Here is a 17,500-nt window from a genome sequence, read left to right as displayed (position 1 = left end):
GGAGGAGTTAGTAGGAGGTTGGGAGGAGGAGTTAGTAGGAGGAGTTTGTAGGAGGTTGGGAGGAGGAGTTTGTAGGAGGTGTTTGTAGGAGGTTAGTAGGAGGAGTTTGTAGGAGGTTAGTAGGAGGAGTTTGTAGGAGGTTGGGAGGAGGAGTTTGTAGGAGGTTGGGAGGAGGAGTTTGTAGGAGGTGTTTGTAGGAGGTTAGTAGGAGGAGTTTGTAGGAGGTTAGTAGGAGGAGTTTGTAGGAGGTTGGGAGGAGGAGTTTGTAGGAGGTTGGGAGGAGGTGTTTGTAGGAGGTTGGGAGGAGGAGTTTGTAGGAGGTTAGTAGGAGGAGTTTGTAGGAGGTTGGGAGGAGGAGTTTGTAGGAGGTTGGGAGGAGGAGTTTGTAGGAGGTGTTTGTAGGAGGTTAGTAGGAGGAGTTTGTAGGAGGTTAGTAGGAGGAGTTTGTAGGAGGTTGGGAGGAGGAGTTTGTAGGAGGTTGGGAGGAGGAGTTTGTAGGAGGTGTTTGTAGGAGGTTGGGAGGAGGGCGGCAGGTGTGCGAGCGCGGACCTACCCGGGACTTCCTGGATCGCCACCCGGCTGAAGTCACAGACGACGTCGGGCAGCAGGTAGCGCCGCGGGTCGCCGATCTCGTACACCAGCTGCTCGGCCGCCGTGCCGAAGGACACCAGGCCGCCGGTTTTGGGCGGCTTGGTGAGAACGAAGGAGCCGTCGGCGGAGCACTCGACCACCGGGAAGCCCACGTTGTCCCTGACGAGACGGAGGAACCGGGTCAGGACTCCCTGCTGTGAGGCTCCTCCAGCTACGTGTTGGTCTGGACTTCAGCAAGTCAACACGAAATCATTTCATTTACAAAAGCGTTTCTCACCAGTCGGGAACTTTGTGCCAGTCGGTGAAGATCCCTCCGGTGCTCTGAGCGCCGCACTCGATCAGGTGACCTGCGAGACTAGAACACACAACAACAACAACAACAACAACAACAAATGGTAAATACAAGAAAATGACAAACAAACTGATATAAGAAAATAATAAACAAACTAAATAATACTAAACGAAAATACTTTTCAACATTTTTGTATTTTATTGTTTGTTTGCCAAATTTTAATTCAACTGAAATGACAGATTTAATTAACTTCAAAAAATTTATTTATTCTATTTATTTTAATTAAATTAGTTTTTATTGATTTACTTTCATTTCTTTTTTTAACTCTAAACACTGTGTGTGTGTGTGTGTGTGTGTGTGTGTGTGTGTGTGTGTGTGTGTGTGTGTGTGTACCTGCCAGCTGCCAGCAGGTTATAGTCACTTCTTCCCCATTTAAACTGCAACAGATCAGAAACAGTCAGACGTCAAACACACCGACACCTTGTATCACAGTGATCGACTGAAGTTTCTGGTTGCCATGGAGACCGCGAGTGAGACAAACGTACGCAGTGGATGAGCGGCCCGAGAGCGATGGCGCTGTCCACGCAGCGGCCCGTCACCACGATGTCGGCACCGAGGTCCAGACAGCGACGCACCGGCTCGGCCCTGCACACACACACACACACACACACACACACACACACACACACACACACACACACACACAGAAGTGTGTGTCAGCAGGTGTGTCAGCTGCAGGTAACATCTGTATCACAGCTGCTGAGTTCGTACCCGAGATAAACGTTCATACTGTGAAGAGATCCAGGAAGTTGCTGTCTGCTGCCGTCGGCCATCTTCACCTCTGACAGGCTGCTCCTCTGAGGAGGAGGAGGAGGAGGAGGAAGAGGAGGAGGAAGAGGAAGAGGAGGGGGAAGAGGAGGAGGAGGAAGAGGAGGTAGAGGAGGAGGAGGAAGATTAAGTTGCGATCCATAAACATAACATTTACAACAATCAATAATCAAACAGCCATGACATCATAGGCGTGGCCTCACATGTGGCATGAGGTCATCACCGGTCACCACGGCGACCTTCAGGTCGAGGCCGGCCTTCTTGATGACTTCCTGTATGGCGGCGGCACAGGCAAGAGGGTTGACACCGCCGGCGTTACTGACGACTCGAATACCTGACAGGAAGACGGGGTTAACGCTCACCTGTCGCCATGGAGACGAACACTTCCCGTGTTGTCGTGTCGAGCACTCACCTTTCCTGTGGATGTCGTTGATGAACGGAGCGAGAGCGATGTGGACGAAGTCGGGAGCGTAGCCGAGGTTCTGCAGGACGGAGTGATCAGAGATTAACACACAGTCAACGCAGCGCTGCCCCCTGCAGGCCGACACACGCACTGCAGCACACACGGCTAGAACATCTGACAGACAATAATATACTACGTTGAACTACTGTGGGAGCAGAGAGACGGCGTGTCACATGTTCACGTGTTGGGGCTGATGGGAGGGACTCACGGGCATCTTGGTCTTGGCGGCGGTGAGCAGAGACATGGTGATCTCACTGAGGTAGTCGAACACCAGGAAGTCCAACTTCCCGCTGTAGATCAGCTGAGGCACTGAGGGAGGAAACAGCAGAGCCAGACGGAGCACTGTGATTGGTCGACTTAGACAACACACACAAACACAAATCTATAATATAATAAACAACATCAGACTGGAGAAGTTGTGTAACCCTAAAACAACAACAACAACAACAACAACAACAAAACACCTCAGTGGAACATCTGACAACTAATGAGGTTACCATGGCAACAGATCAGTAACATGATTGGGTATAAAAGATGATTTCAGAGAGGCAGAGTCTCTCAGCAGTGAAGATGGGGAGAGGTTCACCACTCTGAAAGACTGTGTTGGAAAATAGTTCAACAATCTAAGAATAATGTTCCTCAACGTAAAACTACAAAGAATTAGTGGATTTCATCGTCTACGGTTCATAATATCATTAAAAGATTCAGAGAATCTGGAGAAATCTCTGAACACAAGGGACAAGGCTGGAAACCAATATTGGATGGTGGTGATCTTCGGGCCCTCAGGCAGCACTGCATTAAAAACACACTATTCTGGAGTGGAAATCACTGCATGGGCTCAGGAACACTTGTGAAAACCATCGTCTGTGAACACAGTTCATCGCTGCGTCCACAAATGATGTTAAAACTCTCCAAAGAAGAAACCAGATAGAAACATGATCCAGAAGCCCCGCCCCCTCCTCTGGACCCAGATGTTTCCAGATGTCAAAACCAAATTCAAAACGAGCATTTATTTTATAATAAACTAACGAGATTCTCCATTTTGCACACGTCTTCACACGATCTATAAATCATCAGCTTCTGTTTACATTTGTTTGCATCTTAAACGGTTTTTCTATCAAATAGGTGAATATTAGGTTGGGGGCGGGGCCTTTCGGACGCATGCGCACTGCGCATTGGGCCCCGAGTCTCAACCTGTCCGTCACTTGTTTTATTCTAAAATCAGAGTCATTGAACGGACCTGCGGTGGCGGTGTCCCCCCAGAACCCGGATGCACAGCCGATCCGGACCGGGCCGGTCCCGGCAGAACTCGCGTAGCACCTGGAACCGCTCGTGTCCCGAAGGTCCGGGCCCGGTGCCCGCAAAAAGTGCGCGTTAGACCGGGAACCAACGCGTGACAGCCGCCTGAGGGCCGCAGGCACCGTCCTCATGGACTGTGGGAAGATGGACATCGTTCATTAACGGTCCGGTTCGACGGGGACGGACGGAAAACAAACTCCGAAAAGTTCAAGGTGCACCGGTACGTCTTTGAAAACAGTCCGACCGGAAACGCGTCACTGAAAGTTCCGTCTGTCCGCTGTTTCCCTCAAAACTTTGAGTCCCTTTATTTTTTCTGGATGGAGGAAGAAATGAGATCTTTAACTGAAACAAAGGAAGCTGCGCTGCTGTAAAATGATAAAAGACTAAAACACAGCTATACAATATTATCTCAATAAAAGTGTGAGGGTTTTATACGAGGAATTAAGGGAAGAAAACAACGTAAAAGAAGCATTTTGATGGGATTTAAAGCGGTGAGATATATTACATACAGTAGAACACGCAGGCGGATGAAACTGTCTGAAATGATGTGATTCAAAGAGGTAAAGAGGAAGTTCAAATGTGTTCACTTCATTTGTCTGGTTTGAGAGTTTCGCTCCCCGCATGTTTCATTCCCATCATCTTCTGCATAACCTGGCAATATACCGTTTTAGTGTCTCTTTATTTCGTGATTCTATTTTGTATTGCTAATTAAAACAAATGGAAATATTCAAGTGGGTTTTAAATTTGTGTGAATGTGTGAATTTATTTATTTTTTCACATTTGAAATATTTAAAAAATAAATAAAAAAAATCCATATTAAAATCTGTTTAGTTTTCACCAGTTAAACAGCATTTAAAACTGTATTTTTTTTCTTTCATGTGATTTCTTATAATTTATAAAATGTGTTAAAATGTAAATTTTCTCATGTGAAACAGCTTTTAGCATGTGTTGTTTTTTTGTTTTTTTACATGCTATTTTTAAATCTTATGTGTCTCAAGGTAAATTCATCTCATGCACATGAAATTATTTTTTCAAATGTGTGAAACCTAAATTTATAAACCACAGACTTCCCGTTTGTACATGTTTTATTGTCTTCATCTGGATGCGAGTGTGAATCTCAAGAGCGATAAAGTTGTCTCGAGGTCGTCTCGAGGTCGTCGGCTGGTTCCCGCCTCTCTCTGTTCGGCAGCCCCGTCCAACCCCTCGTGTACCCGAAGAGGGAAAATCACCCAGCAGCAAGAAAATGCTCGAAAAACGTTACTCGATTTTATCCCACGTTTAGGACGAGATGTGTATAAGAACACGTTCCCGCCGGAGACCTTCGCAGGAAGTACGCCGACTCCTTGGAAATAAAATGATTGTTTTTTGCGTCGTGAAGAACCGCCATGTTTCCTTTCCTGTGAAGGGACGGCCGTTCTGCACAGATCACACCCCCGAGCACCAAATGGAAAGACACTCGAGGGCGACAGGTCAGATGTAAATCGGTGGTGATTTGTGGTTCTGTAACATGCAAAGAACCACTTCTTGTTTATTTTCCTCATATTCCAGACGCACCTGTTTGATCGACGTCATATTCTGACGGCAGTCAGAGAGACGAGGAACGGACTCAACTTCATCGACCTGGAAGAAACAAAACAACAACAACTCCACTCTCAGAAACATTTTGAATTTAATTCATGAATAACTACTTTCATATTTAGAAAAGGTGAGTATTTCTCTTAAGATTTGCCAATGGTTGCATTTAGTGATTATATTGCTATTTTGATTTGCATGATATCTCGACCTGTCAATCTAATCATGCATTAGACTGGTATTTTGTACCGGGGTCAGTGTCAACTGTTTGCCGAGCTGCTGAGAATAAAAAAAATGTTCAGGTAAAGGCCAGTGGAAGTCCGGGTGGTTGGGGGTTGGGGCCAACCATGATTAAATATTACTGATTGCGTTTAAGCATTTTCTCTTTCCAGCAATTTGTAAGTTGATTTATCAAGAAAAAAAATAAATTGGGGGATTAGTTTTGAAAGCACATCCAATTTACTTTGCGTTGGAGCCAGACACTTTGGAACCAGCAGAAAATCGAGTTTGACGTTCAACATAAGGACTGAGTTTTTTTCAGGTATTGATTCATCAAACATCGAGCCTCATGCATAAATATATTCATGTTGTTGTCCTAAATGTATCTTACATTTGTGAAGTTTGCTCGTAAAGGCTTTGATTTTCTCAACTAAACAAATGTGTTGTAAATCGCTGGTTTCACCCTTTTAAATGTGACTTCAATGTGCAATTTGGCAGATTGTCAGCAGAAAACTACAGAAAGTGGATCATTGTCAGCAGTTATATTAGAGGACTAGAGACCATTTAAACATTTTGACATATGAGGGTGGATCCCTGAGTTCATAGTGTTCCTGAACGCAGCACGGTGCTGCACACGGAGCAGCAGGAAGCAACGACCTCCATCAGGAAGTGTTCAGAGTTTAATATCATCACTGAGTTCCTCACGTTAACGTGACCTCTGGTACCTGAACATTAGTGATGTCACCATGGAAACCTGAAACTGGAGTAGACAAACATCAGATTTTGGGGGGACAGAAAATCTTCAACACACCTGCTCAGGGCCGAGTGTTCCTGAGCCCATGCAGTGATTTCCACCACAGAATCATGGCTTTCCTTAAAGCAGCGTTGCCTGAGGGGCCAAAGATCACAGACATCAGATTTTGGGTCAAACTCTGTAAATGTCCAACAGAGACCTTTGAAACGCTTCAGAAAGTCTCCGGCAATGAAGCGATGAACCGGGCGAGGTGTTCTGATGACATCACGTTTCAAAAGGGGCGGAGCTTCACTGTCTAGGACCGAAGAGGGCGCGTCAGGTCAGGAGACACCAGGTGGGTTTTCTTTGTGTCACCGTGAATTCGTCCCCCAGAGTCAGACTGTCAACATTGAGTTCCACCGGGACCTTCTGAGGCGTCGGAGGGAAAACGTTCACTGTGAACCACCTGAACTGTGTCGCCATGGCAACAGGGTTCTCCAACACGACAATATGACGCCACAGCGCGCTGCCGTAGCTCCCCACCTCCCTCTTTAGCTCCTGCGTCTTCTTTCTGAAATTTGACCCAACATCTGCTGTTTCTCTGCTCAAGTTTCAGGTCCATGGTGACATCATGAAGGTCACATCTCCCCCGGCTCTGCTGCAGTCCTCCAACTTTTGGATTGTCCCTCGTAGCTGCCAATGACGTGCCATCAGAGAACGCTTTTCGAGGGACCGAGATTCTTCCATATTCTTTCTTGCTTTCTTCCACAGGCCATGTCAGTCAACTCGTCCTCCTCCTTCTGCGTTCCCTCCCCTCGCCTCTCTTCCTCTAACGCCTCCATCGCCTCCGTCTACTCGGCATGCAAGAATTCAATCGCCAGCAAAGTCATCTACTCCACGTGTCCCATCGCCAACGTAGTCGTCTTCCTGCCGCTCTACATCCTCATCCTCTGCCTGGGTTTCCGGCGCTGGAGGCGCTCGGTGCCAATGAGCCACTCCGACTTCTTCACCTACCACATGATGATCGTGGAGATTTTAGGCGTCTCCGGATCCGTCTTCTATTCGTCTTCGTTGGGCAGCTACAGCGGCTGCGAGGCGGTGTTGCAGTTGGGGGTGTATTTATTCTGCGTCATTTTCCCCGGACAGATGCTGTTTCACCTCCTGACCTGTGTGGAGCGCTACCTGGCTGTCGTTGACCAATCAAAGCAGAGGGCTTTCCAGATGATCGGGGCCATCACGGGAACGCTGCTATTGCGGTTCGTCGGGCTCGTTGTGAGTTTTGGTTGAGAGAATATGTTTCACGTCGATATGACCGACGTGTGCACGGTGATGGATGTAGGAATCAGCCTGACTGTTCCCAGCAGTTTGGCTCTGCCTCTGCTGTTTCTGCACAGAACGGGAAAACTATCATGTTGCAGGCAGAGCAAGTGAATCGAGAGCTTCGTGGATATGGACGAGAAACGAGTTACGATGACGCAAATGATTTTTTGGAGATGTGTATAAAGCAGCCAATGTTGAAGGTTGGTAAAAACAACTAGTAGTTGCTGAAACGATGGATTTGTCTGAGGATTTGGACTGCGGACTCCAAGAACATGTTTTTCAGAAAGATCATCGAAATAAATGCAGATGAATAAAAGGCAGAGTTGAGTCTGGACAGGAAGTGAAGTCAGGACGGTGATGCTCTCTTCTAGAAGAGGTTGGAGTCCATTACTTTCAGTGAGATCAGCGTTAACTGGTGGGAAGAGTAGAGTTGATTTTTCTGGGAAAAAACTAATCGTAAAATAAGGAACGTTTACTAAACTAAAGTAGAAGGATAGGCGGATGCCACGAACTTGCTACCAAGGCTCATTTTAATGTTGCTTGATAGTTGGTGGGACGTGGCTGTTAAATCTTCAGGCATTTGATTTTGATTTTATACACTTTATTAATCCCCGAGGGGAAATTTCTTCGCTACAGCAGGGGGGCTCTCAGGGGGGGCTCTCAGGGGGGAGCTGCTGCAGCAGGCTGCCACTAGCGCGGGGCCAGGTAACCTGACCTGAGGTGCATGTTTTTGGATGATGGGAGGAAGCCGGAGAACCCGGAGAGAACCCACGCAAGCACAGGGAGAACATGCAAACTCCGCACAGAAAGGCCCAGGACCGGATTCGAACCCGGAACCTTTTTGCTGTGAGGCGACAATGCTAACCACTGCACCACCGTGCCGCCCAATAATTAGAAGCTACATTTTTGCGTTCAAATGCTGCCTTCAAATGGGGTCGCGTTGGCCGTGTTCACGACAAGAATTCATATGAACGGCGCCCTCTTGTGGCATTCACGGAATTTTCTGAAAGTTCAGAGTTTACGAGTTGTGACGTGTTTGCTAACGTTTAAGGAAACGGCAGATTATTTAGATGTGAAGCTAATATATTGTGATTTTAGTCGCACAGAGTTTCCCCAACGGCCTCATCTTCTCCCGACCGTCATCACGCGTTTTATATTTCCTGCCTAATGTTAACTGCCTGATGATGTGTGTTACGTTTCAACCAATCGGAATCCAAAGCTCACTGCGGTCATTATTGGTCCTGATTAAGAATACTGAAATAAAACTATAGAACTGTTTATTATATATAACAAAACCAACGCAACGAATCTGAATGATTTGTAATCTTGTTCATACTATATAAATGTTTCTATATATCTAAAATTGAGTTTGTTTCCACACATTTACATTTGTTTGTCATGTGTTTTTGAGATGATGTATAATTATATTTGTGTTCCAGTATATGTCTTCTACTTATATCTGCAGTCAACTATATTTCTTATTGTACTACCATATATTCATATTTGAGGAGTATTTATTTACATATGGGTGCAGTATATTATTGTTTGTGGTGGTTTGTATGACATTTCATGTACGGAATAAGTGTGATTATACTACTATAGATTTATATTTAAGGTGCTGACCATTAAATGCGCATATTTAAAAAGCCTCTGTGTTACTGAACGATTTATTCTTGTTTTATTCTTGCAAAATATATATTTTAAATGTTTTTCCAATTTCATACTTCTTATTATGATTGTGTTTAGTAAAAATAAAAGCACTGTAAAATGTCATGGTCTTACATCTCTTTACCCCATCCACACAGAACAGTGTCCATGAATACTTTACATTGTTCTGCTCTCCTACCCTGACATCATTACTTGATCTTCGAACGGTCCAAATATAATGGCTAAACAAATTCTAGGTTACAATGGCAACAGATCAGTAACATGTTTGGGTATAAAAGATGATTTCAAAGAGGCGGAGTCTCTCAGCAGTGAAGATGGGGAGAGGTTCACCACTCTGAAAGACTGTGTTGGAAAATAGTTCAACAATCTAAGAATAATGTTCCTCAACGTAAAACTACAAAGAATTAGTGGATTTCATCGTCTACGGTTCATAATATCATTAAAAGATTCAGAGAATCTGGAGAAATCTCTGAACACAAGGGATAAGGCTGGAAACCAATATTGGATGGTGGTGATCTTCGGGCCCTCAGGCAGCACTGCATTAAAAACACACTATTCTGGAGTGGAAATCACTGCATGGGCTCAGGAACACTTGTGAAAACCATCGTCTGTGAACACAGTTCATCGCTGCGTCCACAAATGCAGGTTTAAACTCTCCAAAGAAGAAACCAGATAGAAACATGATCCAGAAACACCGCCGCCTTCTCTGGACCGAGATCATTGAAGATGGACTGAGGTGAAGTGGACAACTGTCCTGAGGTCTGATGGATCACAATCTGAGATTCTGTTTGGAAATCATGGACGCTGCATCCTCCAGGTTAAAGAGGAGAGGGACCATCCAGCTTGTTATCAGCTCAGTTCTAAAGCCAGCATCTGTGATGGTACAGGATGCATTAGTGCACATGGCATGGGTAGCTTGAACATCTGGAAGGAAGCATTAATGCTGAATGATATATTCAGGTTTTGGAGCAACATATGCTGCCATCCAGACAACGTCTCTTTCAGGGAAGGTCTTGTTTATTTCAGCAGAACAACGTCCAACCACATTCTGCACGTATTCCAACAGCATGGTTCTCTAGTAGAAGAGTCCGCTGATAAACTGGCCTCCTGCAGTCCAGACCTGTCAATCATTGAAAACATCTGGAGCATCAGGACATGAACAATACAACAAAGGAGACCCTGAACTGTTGAGCAGCTGAAATCCTCCATCAGGCAAGAATGGGACCACATTTAACTTTCCAAACTCCAGAAACTGGTCTCCTCAGTTCCCCAACGTTTCCAGAGTGTTGTTAAAAGAAGAAGTGACGCAACACAGTGGTGAACATGATCCTGGAACAACTTTATAGAGACGTGTTGCTGACATCAGATTCAATATGAGATGATATTTTTCACAAAACTTTTGATTTGTTGTCTTTGATCTATGTTTAGTTAAATTTGGGTTCACGTGATTTACAAATCAACTCATTCTGTTTTTATTTACATTTTACTGAGCGTCCCAAAATCTGAAAACTCAACATGAGAGGACGCTTTCATCCTGAGCTGAGCAGCGTTTCCAGTGAGCTCTGCTGTGAACGAAGCGTTAAACTCAGAACCAGCTGCTCGTCTTCCTGGAACAAGTCGGACCCTGGTAACCAGAACATCCAGTCGGTCCACATACTTCCTTGTTCCCTCCCCTCAGATCTGGACTCTGAACATGGGTGGAACCAACATGATGATGAGTCAGCGCTCCGTTCACTGCACAGACACATGATTTGTAGATCAGAGCTCAGACTAGTTTCACTTCTACAGAACAGAAACTCTCAGTCACTGCTGCTGAGAGATAAAATGGAGCAGAAAGGAGTTCAGCTGGACCGAGAAACCTTCTCTTGTTCCATCTGTCTGGATCTACTGAAGGATCCGGTGACTCTTTCCTGTGGTCACAGCTACTGTATGAAGTGTAATAAAGACCACTGGGATGAAGAGGACGGGACGGGAGTCTACAGCTGTCCTCAGTGCAGGAAGACGTTCACACTGAGGCCTGTCCTGGAGAAAAGCATCATGTTGACAGAGTTAGTGGAGGAGCTGAAGAAGACTGGACTCGGAGCTGCTCCTGCTGATCACTGCTATGCTGGACCTGAAGATGTGGCCTGTGATGTCTGCACTGGGAGGAAGCTGAAAGCCACCAAGTCCTGTTTAGTCTGTCGGGCTTCTTATTGTGAGAAACACCTCCAACCTCATTATGATGCTGCAACATTCAAGAAACACAAGCTGGTGAACCCCTCCAAGAAGCTCCAGGAGAACATCTGCTCTCGTCACGATGAGGTGATGAAGATCTTCTGCCGCACCGATCGGCAGATTATCTGTTATCTCTGTTTAATGGAGGAACATAAAGACCACGACACCGTCTCAGCTGCAGCAGAAAGGACGGAGAAGCAGAAGAAGCTCAAGGGGAGTCGACGAAACCTCCAGCAGAGAATCAAGAAGCAAGAGAAAGAAGAGCTGCTGCTTCAGCAGGAGGTGGAGGACATCAACGCCTCCGCTGATGAAGCAGTGGAGCACAGCGAGGAGATCATCCATCTGATGCGCGATGTGAAGCAGAAGGTCAGATCTCAGCAGGAAACCCAAGTGAGTCGAGTCAGAGAGCTTCAGGAGAAGCTGCAGCAGGAGGTCGCTGAGCTGAAGAGGAAAGACGGCGAGCTGGAGAAGCTCTCACACACGGAGGATCACGAGTTCCTGCAGAGCTTCTCCTCACTGTCAGCACTCGGAGAGTCCACACACTCATCCAGCAGCAACACTCGGCCTCTCACCTACTTTAAGGAAGTGACAGCAGCTGTGTCACAGACCAGAGATTTCCTACAGGACGCTCTGAGGGACGGACGGACAAACATCTCAAAGACTGTTAGTGAAGTGGACGTTTTACTGTCAGGACCAGAACCAAAGACCAGAGATTTACTACAGGACGCTCTGAGGGACGGACGGACAAACATCTCAAAGACTGTTAGTGGAGTGGACGTTTTACTATCAGAACCAGAACCAAAGACCAGAGATTTACTACAGGACGCTCTGAGGGACGGACGGACAAACATCTCAAAGACTGTTAGTGAAGTGGACGTTTTACTGTCAGGACCAGAAGCAAAGACCAGGGATGAGTTCTTAATATATTCACGAGAAATCACTCTGGATCCAAACACAGCACACAGAAATCTGTTATTATCTAAGAGGAACAGAAAAGTAACATTAATGGATCAAGAACAATCTTATTCTGATCATCCAGACAGATTCACTCGTTGGTGTTTTCAGGTCCTGAGTAGAGAGAGTCTGACTGGATGTTGTTACTGGGAGGTGGAGAGGAGAGGAAGAGGAGGAGGAAGAGGAGGAGTATATGTATCAGTCGCATACAAGAACACCAGCAGAACAGAGTGGTTTGGATCTGATGACAAATCTTGGTCATTATGTTGTTACCCAGAAGGTTATATATTTTACTACAACAATGTCGGTACTACCATCTCAGGTCCTCCGTCCTCCAGAGTCGGAGTGTACCTGGATCACCCAGCAGGTATTCTGTCTTTCTACAGCGTCTCTGGAACCATGACTCTCCTCCACAGAGTCCAGACCTCCTTCACTCAGACGCTCCACGCTGGGATTTGTTTGTGTGGTTCTGCCTCCTCAGCTGAGTTTGTGAAAGTCTGATAGGCAGCAGCGGTTTCTCTTCACGAACACGTGAACTTCTCTGAAGGTTTCAGGAACATTTGTGTTCATGTGTTTGTGTGTTGTTGTGTCTCTTCTACTGCCTGGACCTCAGCACAGAAATCACAACACCTTCCTGTAACACTCACTTCCTGTAACACTCACTTCTTGTAACACTCACTTCCTGTATCACTCACTTCCTCTATCGCTCACTTCCTGTAACACTCACTTCTTTTATTACACTTCCTATATCACTCACTTCCTGTATCACACACTTCCTATATCACACACTTCCTGTATCACACACTTCCTGTAACACTCACTTCCTGTATCACTCACTTCCTGTTCTGACTTTGTAAACACACAAATCTACATTTACATTTATTGTTTCTTCAGACCAAATGTTGTTGTTGTTCTGATCCTTGTACACATAAATCAACTGTATTGATCCTGATCGTTGTCAGTCATGAAATATGAAGTCAGAAAATGTTTTATTTCGTTCATTGCAACAACAATATTTAATAATCACAGAAATTCCACCCGAGTTGAGTTTGCATTTCCTTTGTTTGTTCCTGCTGCCCTTCAGACTTGTGGTGTTCCCCAAGGCTCCGTCCTCGGTCCCCTTCTGTTCTTCGTTTGTATGTTTCCCCCTCAAACATTCAATACCTTTAACATTCATGTGCTAAATTGACTTCCTGCTAAAAGTTAAATTACTGTTTATCACCTGATATAATTTATGGCTGAAAGATTTATTCAACAAAGAGAAAATAGATTAAAAATGAGAAAGTTTTGCTTCATCCAGTTCCAATATCAGGTTTTATTTGTTGTAACTGTTTTCATCTTATTTTATTCTCATCCATATTGTATTTGATGTCATTTTAATGCTGAATCATGTTAATTCATAATTTGTCATGAATTTTAGAAAATATAACTCAGATGCTTTGATTCATCCATCAGACCAGGTGGAACTTTTACTCTGTTAATGACTTATTTTTCATTTTAAAAGTTTTTTTTTTGTTTTATTTGACTTGTTGTTATTAATTAACATGTTTACTGCTGATGGACGACACCTTTTTTAAAGTGATGGGTGTATTTTCGCTCTGACATAAAGCGGCGAACCTGGACTTCCTGCTCTCCCGTTTGTTGTATTAACTGCTTTTATCTGCTGTGTTACATCCTGTTGTGTGTTATTATAAGAGTACACGTGTCATACACACAACAAACAGAACTTACAATATTACTGCTGATTGGCGTGCCTTCCTGTCTCTGGCCACGCCCACACCTGAAGCTGTCACCTGAGATCTGACAGTGGTTTTATACCTGGGACGGTTTTTAGTGACTAATCATACTCATGGTGGCATTAACAGTTTATCTGCTGGAGAGCTTGAGCAGAAACGAACAACTGCAGCATGCAAACTGTTGAGTGTCCAACCTTGTCTTGTAGAAATTACAAACATAAGACTAAACTGCAACAACAAATGTGTTTTTGAAGTGAACTTCAACAAGTTTTGGTAATATTTGTATTTCTGGGACTTTGAGTTTCTGTTAAGACGAAACTCAAAAGACTCAAAAAACTTAAAAAACAAAAAAAGAACTTAAGACATATCTTTTTCGCTCGGCTTTTAATTGAGGTTCTATTGTTTTATGGGTTTTAAATATGTTTTATTGTTTTATCTTTATTTGATTTTCTCTTGTTTATATTGCATTTTAAGTTTCTTATTTTGCTCTGTGAAACACTTTCGGATGCTTTGTTGTAGGAAATAAACTGGAGTTTTATTATTTTGGCTGCAAGATGTTAAAAATCCATAAAATAATTCAGGCTACTTTGTGTAGTTGATGATTTATTGAGTCGATGTAACACATCTTATGGAGAGAGAAGTTATGAATCATCACTTCAATTCAATAATAATTGATAAAGCCTTTGAAATCAAGTCATTCTTTGGGATTATATCTCTACAGACGTCTACGAGAACTGATAAACTCAACAGGGAACACCTTTCAACATCGGAGCGACTGTCCACAAACCCTTTACAACAACCCAGCAGCTCCTGCAGTTCCTCAGGTTTAGAGCTGAGTGGGCGTATTTCTCCTCTGTGTTTCACACCGGGTGGCTCCGCCCCCTTCACACACACACACACACACACACACACACACACACACACACACACACACACACACACACACAGACACACACACAGACACACACACACACACACACACACACACACAGACACACACACACACACACACACACACACACACACACACGGAGAGCAGCAGACGTTCAGGTGAACAAATGGACTCGTTAGGAAATAAAAGTGCAAGAAAAAGCCCAAAACGGGGTTATCAGTGGACAAACGTCGACGCTGAACTTCAGACAATCCGCCCAGAACGTCGTTAAATCTGCCGACGGCGGTGACGAGGTAACGAAGGGATGACGGTCGTCGTCCCGGCACATCCTCCTCAGGGCCGTTCACAGGACCCGAACCTCACTTTGACTTTCTGTTTTTCACAAACTAAAGAACCGAGGGATCATTCAATGAATATTTGAAGGAATAATGTTGACATATAAATCTATAACACTTTTGTTGAAAATGTATGTAATTAAATTGAATAATCAATTATTTTGTCATATCGTCAAGAATATTGCAAAAATACCCAGAAATATCGTGCTATGATTTCAGGGCCACGTCGCCCACCGCTAAATAATAATCTGAAAGCTCCTCGTCTGAAACGAACTGGCAATTTGGGGACTTGTAGTCGATGTTTGAAGACCGGTTTCAGAAGTCAGGACCGGTCCAACCCTGAGCCCGAGTCAGCGTTCGCAGCCCGGCGCAGGAACAGCAGAGGTAACACCAAACTGTTGGCAGCGAGAACCAGACCGCAGCCGTCACCGCAACACACCGTCAACGGCAGCGAGGCCTCGAGCGCGTCGCGGACCAACATCCCTCCCAAACACAACCGCTGAGGAGCCCCGAGGAGGACGAGAACAAGTTGTGCAGACATTTCCCTCAACAACAAAGAACACATCAGTCGGATTCAGAACACGGACGCTGAAACTCGTGAAGTTCCTCGGCAGCACGGTTTGATTCCCGCGTCTCCGAAACTCTCCGCCTGCTGTTCAGCGGTACCGAGTCCAAACGTTAACCGTCCACAGGGAGGTCGGAGAGACGGAAATCGGTGGACCCGACGCATCTTCCATCATCACGTTCATAAATATGATTTTATGCATTTTCAAAATGCTTCAAATAGAAAAACCGCCGCTAAAACGTGACGCCTCGGTTTCACCGCGGCTCTTATTGCAGCCTACAGAAGCAAATGAATGAAACTCGTCAGTTTTTTCTCAGTTTATTTTAGAAAGTCTTTTACACAGATTAATGCTGCATGAAGAAAAGTCAAGAAAAAATATCTTAAATCTAAATTTAACTTGTTGGTCACCTGAGAAAATTGCAGGAACATCTCTGGAATACGAACCAACTTTTTAAAGGAGGAAAACTCACTCATGGTTTTTAACATTTTACAATTTTAATCATCCAAAATGTTTTTATCCACCTAATTAAAGAAAAAAGGAGCTCAAAATCTTGCTGCCAATTCATTCCCAGCATTCAGGAATTCAGGAAATTGCAAACTGCCGATCGCCACGATCACAATCTGTACAAAATCTGTGGGATTCTGCAAGATTTCTGCATTTTTTTTCTGCCAAAAAAAGCTCTGCTCAAGTTGTAATGGCTCAAAGTAGACTTTCCAAACAAAGCTCACTTCATCAACATGAATAACTCCTCATTTACAGTCAGTGATGCTCTTCAACCTTTCGTCTCATTGTTTTGTGTTGGTGGAGTTCATCCTCTCCGTCTGAAGTCATTCTGCTCCAGCGGGCGGGTGTTTGCAGCCCGGTAGTTTTCCCGCCCTGTGGAGGAAGATCAGCGGTAACAGCAGACTGCTGGGCAGGTGGAACCAGACCGAGGAAAACAACACCACACAGAGGAGGTGGGTCGGCTGTGATGTCACCTGCGTGACAGTTGTGACCATACTGCTCAAGAACCTCACCAACAGAGCGCCCATGATGGCCAGCATGGTGCTGAAAGCCCTGTGCTTCGATTGGTCAACCCTCTCCCTAGTCCCGCCCACCTCCCCCGGCCCCGGACGAATCAGAACACGGAGTACAGAAAGGCTGCAGAAAGACGCCACAATAAAGGAGCACATCAACAACAAGGGATCGACGATGATCGATATATCGCGTGCCCACTTTTGTAGACTCAACTCAGAAAAGCAAAACAGCCAAACGCACCCGATGGAGATGTTTCTGATTGTGACGCCTCGCGCCCGTCTCAGACTCAGGTAGGTGACGGGGTGAACGACCGCCAGGTAGCGATCCACACAGGTGAGCGTGTGAAACAGAGTCTCTCCGGGTGAGGTGGCGGACAGGATGTTCAGCGCCACTGAGGCAACAGCTGGTTGACGGGTGCAGACGCTCCAGAGGAGGAGGGAAGCCCCCGAGGACGTGACGAGCTGCAGGACCACCATGTTGTAGGTGAAGACGTCCGAGTGGCTCGTCGCCGCTGCAGAAGAACCGGAGCGACGCTTCCTCCATCGCCGGAAGCCCAGGAGGAGGACGAAGAGGAAGACGGGGAGGAGGAGGATGTAGATGACGAAGAGGCTCGTGAAGATTAAATTAGTCTCAGAATTAATGCATTCTACGAAGGCAGGATGGAGGGAGGAGTTAGAGGAGGAGTTAGGGGAGGAGTTAGGGGAGGAGTTAGAGGAGGAGTTAGAGGAGGAGTTAGGGGAGGAGTTGAGCGACATGTCAATCTGTCCGGACAACTGACGATGACGAGCGGAGAGACGGACA

The 17,500-nt window shown here is 45.3% G+C and overlaps 2 protein-coding genes across 2 annotated transcripts in view; one reads left to right on the top strand and one right to left on the bottom strand.

Annotated features, from left to right (window-relative positions):
- The window catches only part of lratb.1 (lecithin retinol acyltransferase b, tandem duplicate 1), a 16,170-nt gene extending 12,459 nt beyond the window's left edge, over window positions 1–3,711 (bottom strand). The window contains exons 1-9 of the mRNA XM_069175537.1: window positions 3,415–3,711; window positions 2,383–2,483; window positions 2,124–2,193; window positions 1,915–2,045; window positions 1,655–1,740; window positions 1,429–1,528; window positions 1,277–1,320; window positions 869–946; window positions 554–750 (exon numbers count right to left, since the gene is read on the bottom strand). Coding sequence (XP_069031638.1) covers window positions 554–750; window positions 869–946; window positions 1,277–1,320; window positions 1,429–1,528; window positions 1,655–1,740; window positions 1,915–2,045; window positions 2,124–2,193; window positions 2,383–2,483; window positions 3,415–3,625 — 1,018 coding nt within the window. The 5' untranslated portion in view covers window positions 3,626–3,711. The remainder of the gene's footprint in view (window positions 1–553; window positions 751–868; window positions 947–1,276; window positions 1,321–1,428; window positions 1,529–1,654; window positions 1,741–1,914; window positions 2,046–2,123; window positions 2,194–2,382; window positions 2,484–3,414) is intronic.
- Window positions 3,712–10,808: 7,097 nt separating this feature from the next.
- On the top strand, window positions 10,809–12,807 carry LOC138214160 (tripartite motif-containing protein 16-like). The gene has a single exon (XM_069175541.1). The coding sequence runs from the start codon at window positions 10,810–10,812 to the stop codon at window positions 12,652–12,654; it is 1,845 nt and encodes a 614-aa protein (XP_069031642.1). The 5' UTR covers window position 10,809; the 3' UTR covers window positions 12,655–12,807.
- The last annotated feature ends 4,693 nt before the right edge of the window (window positions 12,808–17,500 follow it).

The sequence above is a fragment of the Embiotoca jacksoni genome, unplaced genomic scaffold (genome assembly GCF_022577435.1).
Source record: "Embiotoca jacksoni isolate LCO1_2020_lvr unplaced genomic scaffold, fEmbJac1.0.p SCAF_68, whole genome shotgun sequence".
Classification (NCBI taxonomy): Eukaryota; Metazoa; Chordata; class Actinopteri; family Embiotocidae; genus Embiotoca; species Embiotoca jacksoni.
This window is presented reverse-complemented; position numbering and strand designations above follow the sequence as displayed.

Coding starts and splice junctions, on each gene's coding strand:
- LOC138214160 (XM_069175541.1), top strand. CDS start 10,810: ATGGAGCAGAAAGGAGTTCAGCTGGACCGAGAAACCTTCTCTTGTTCC.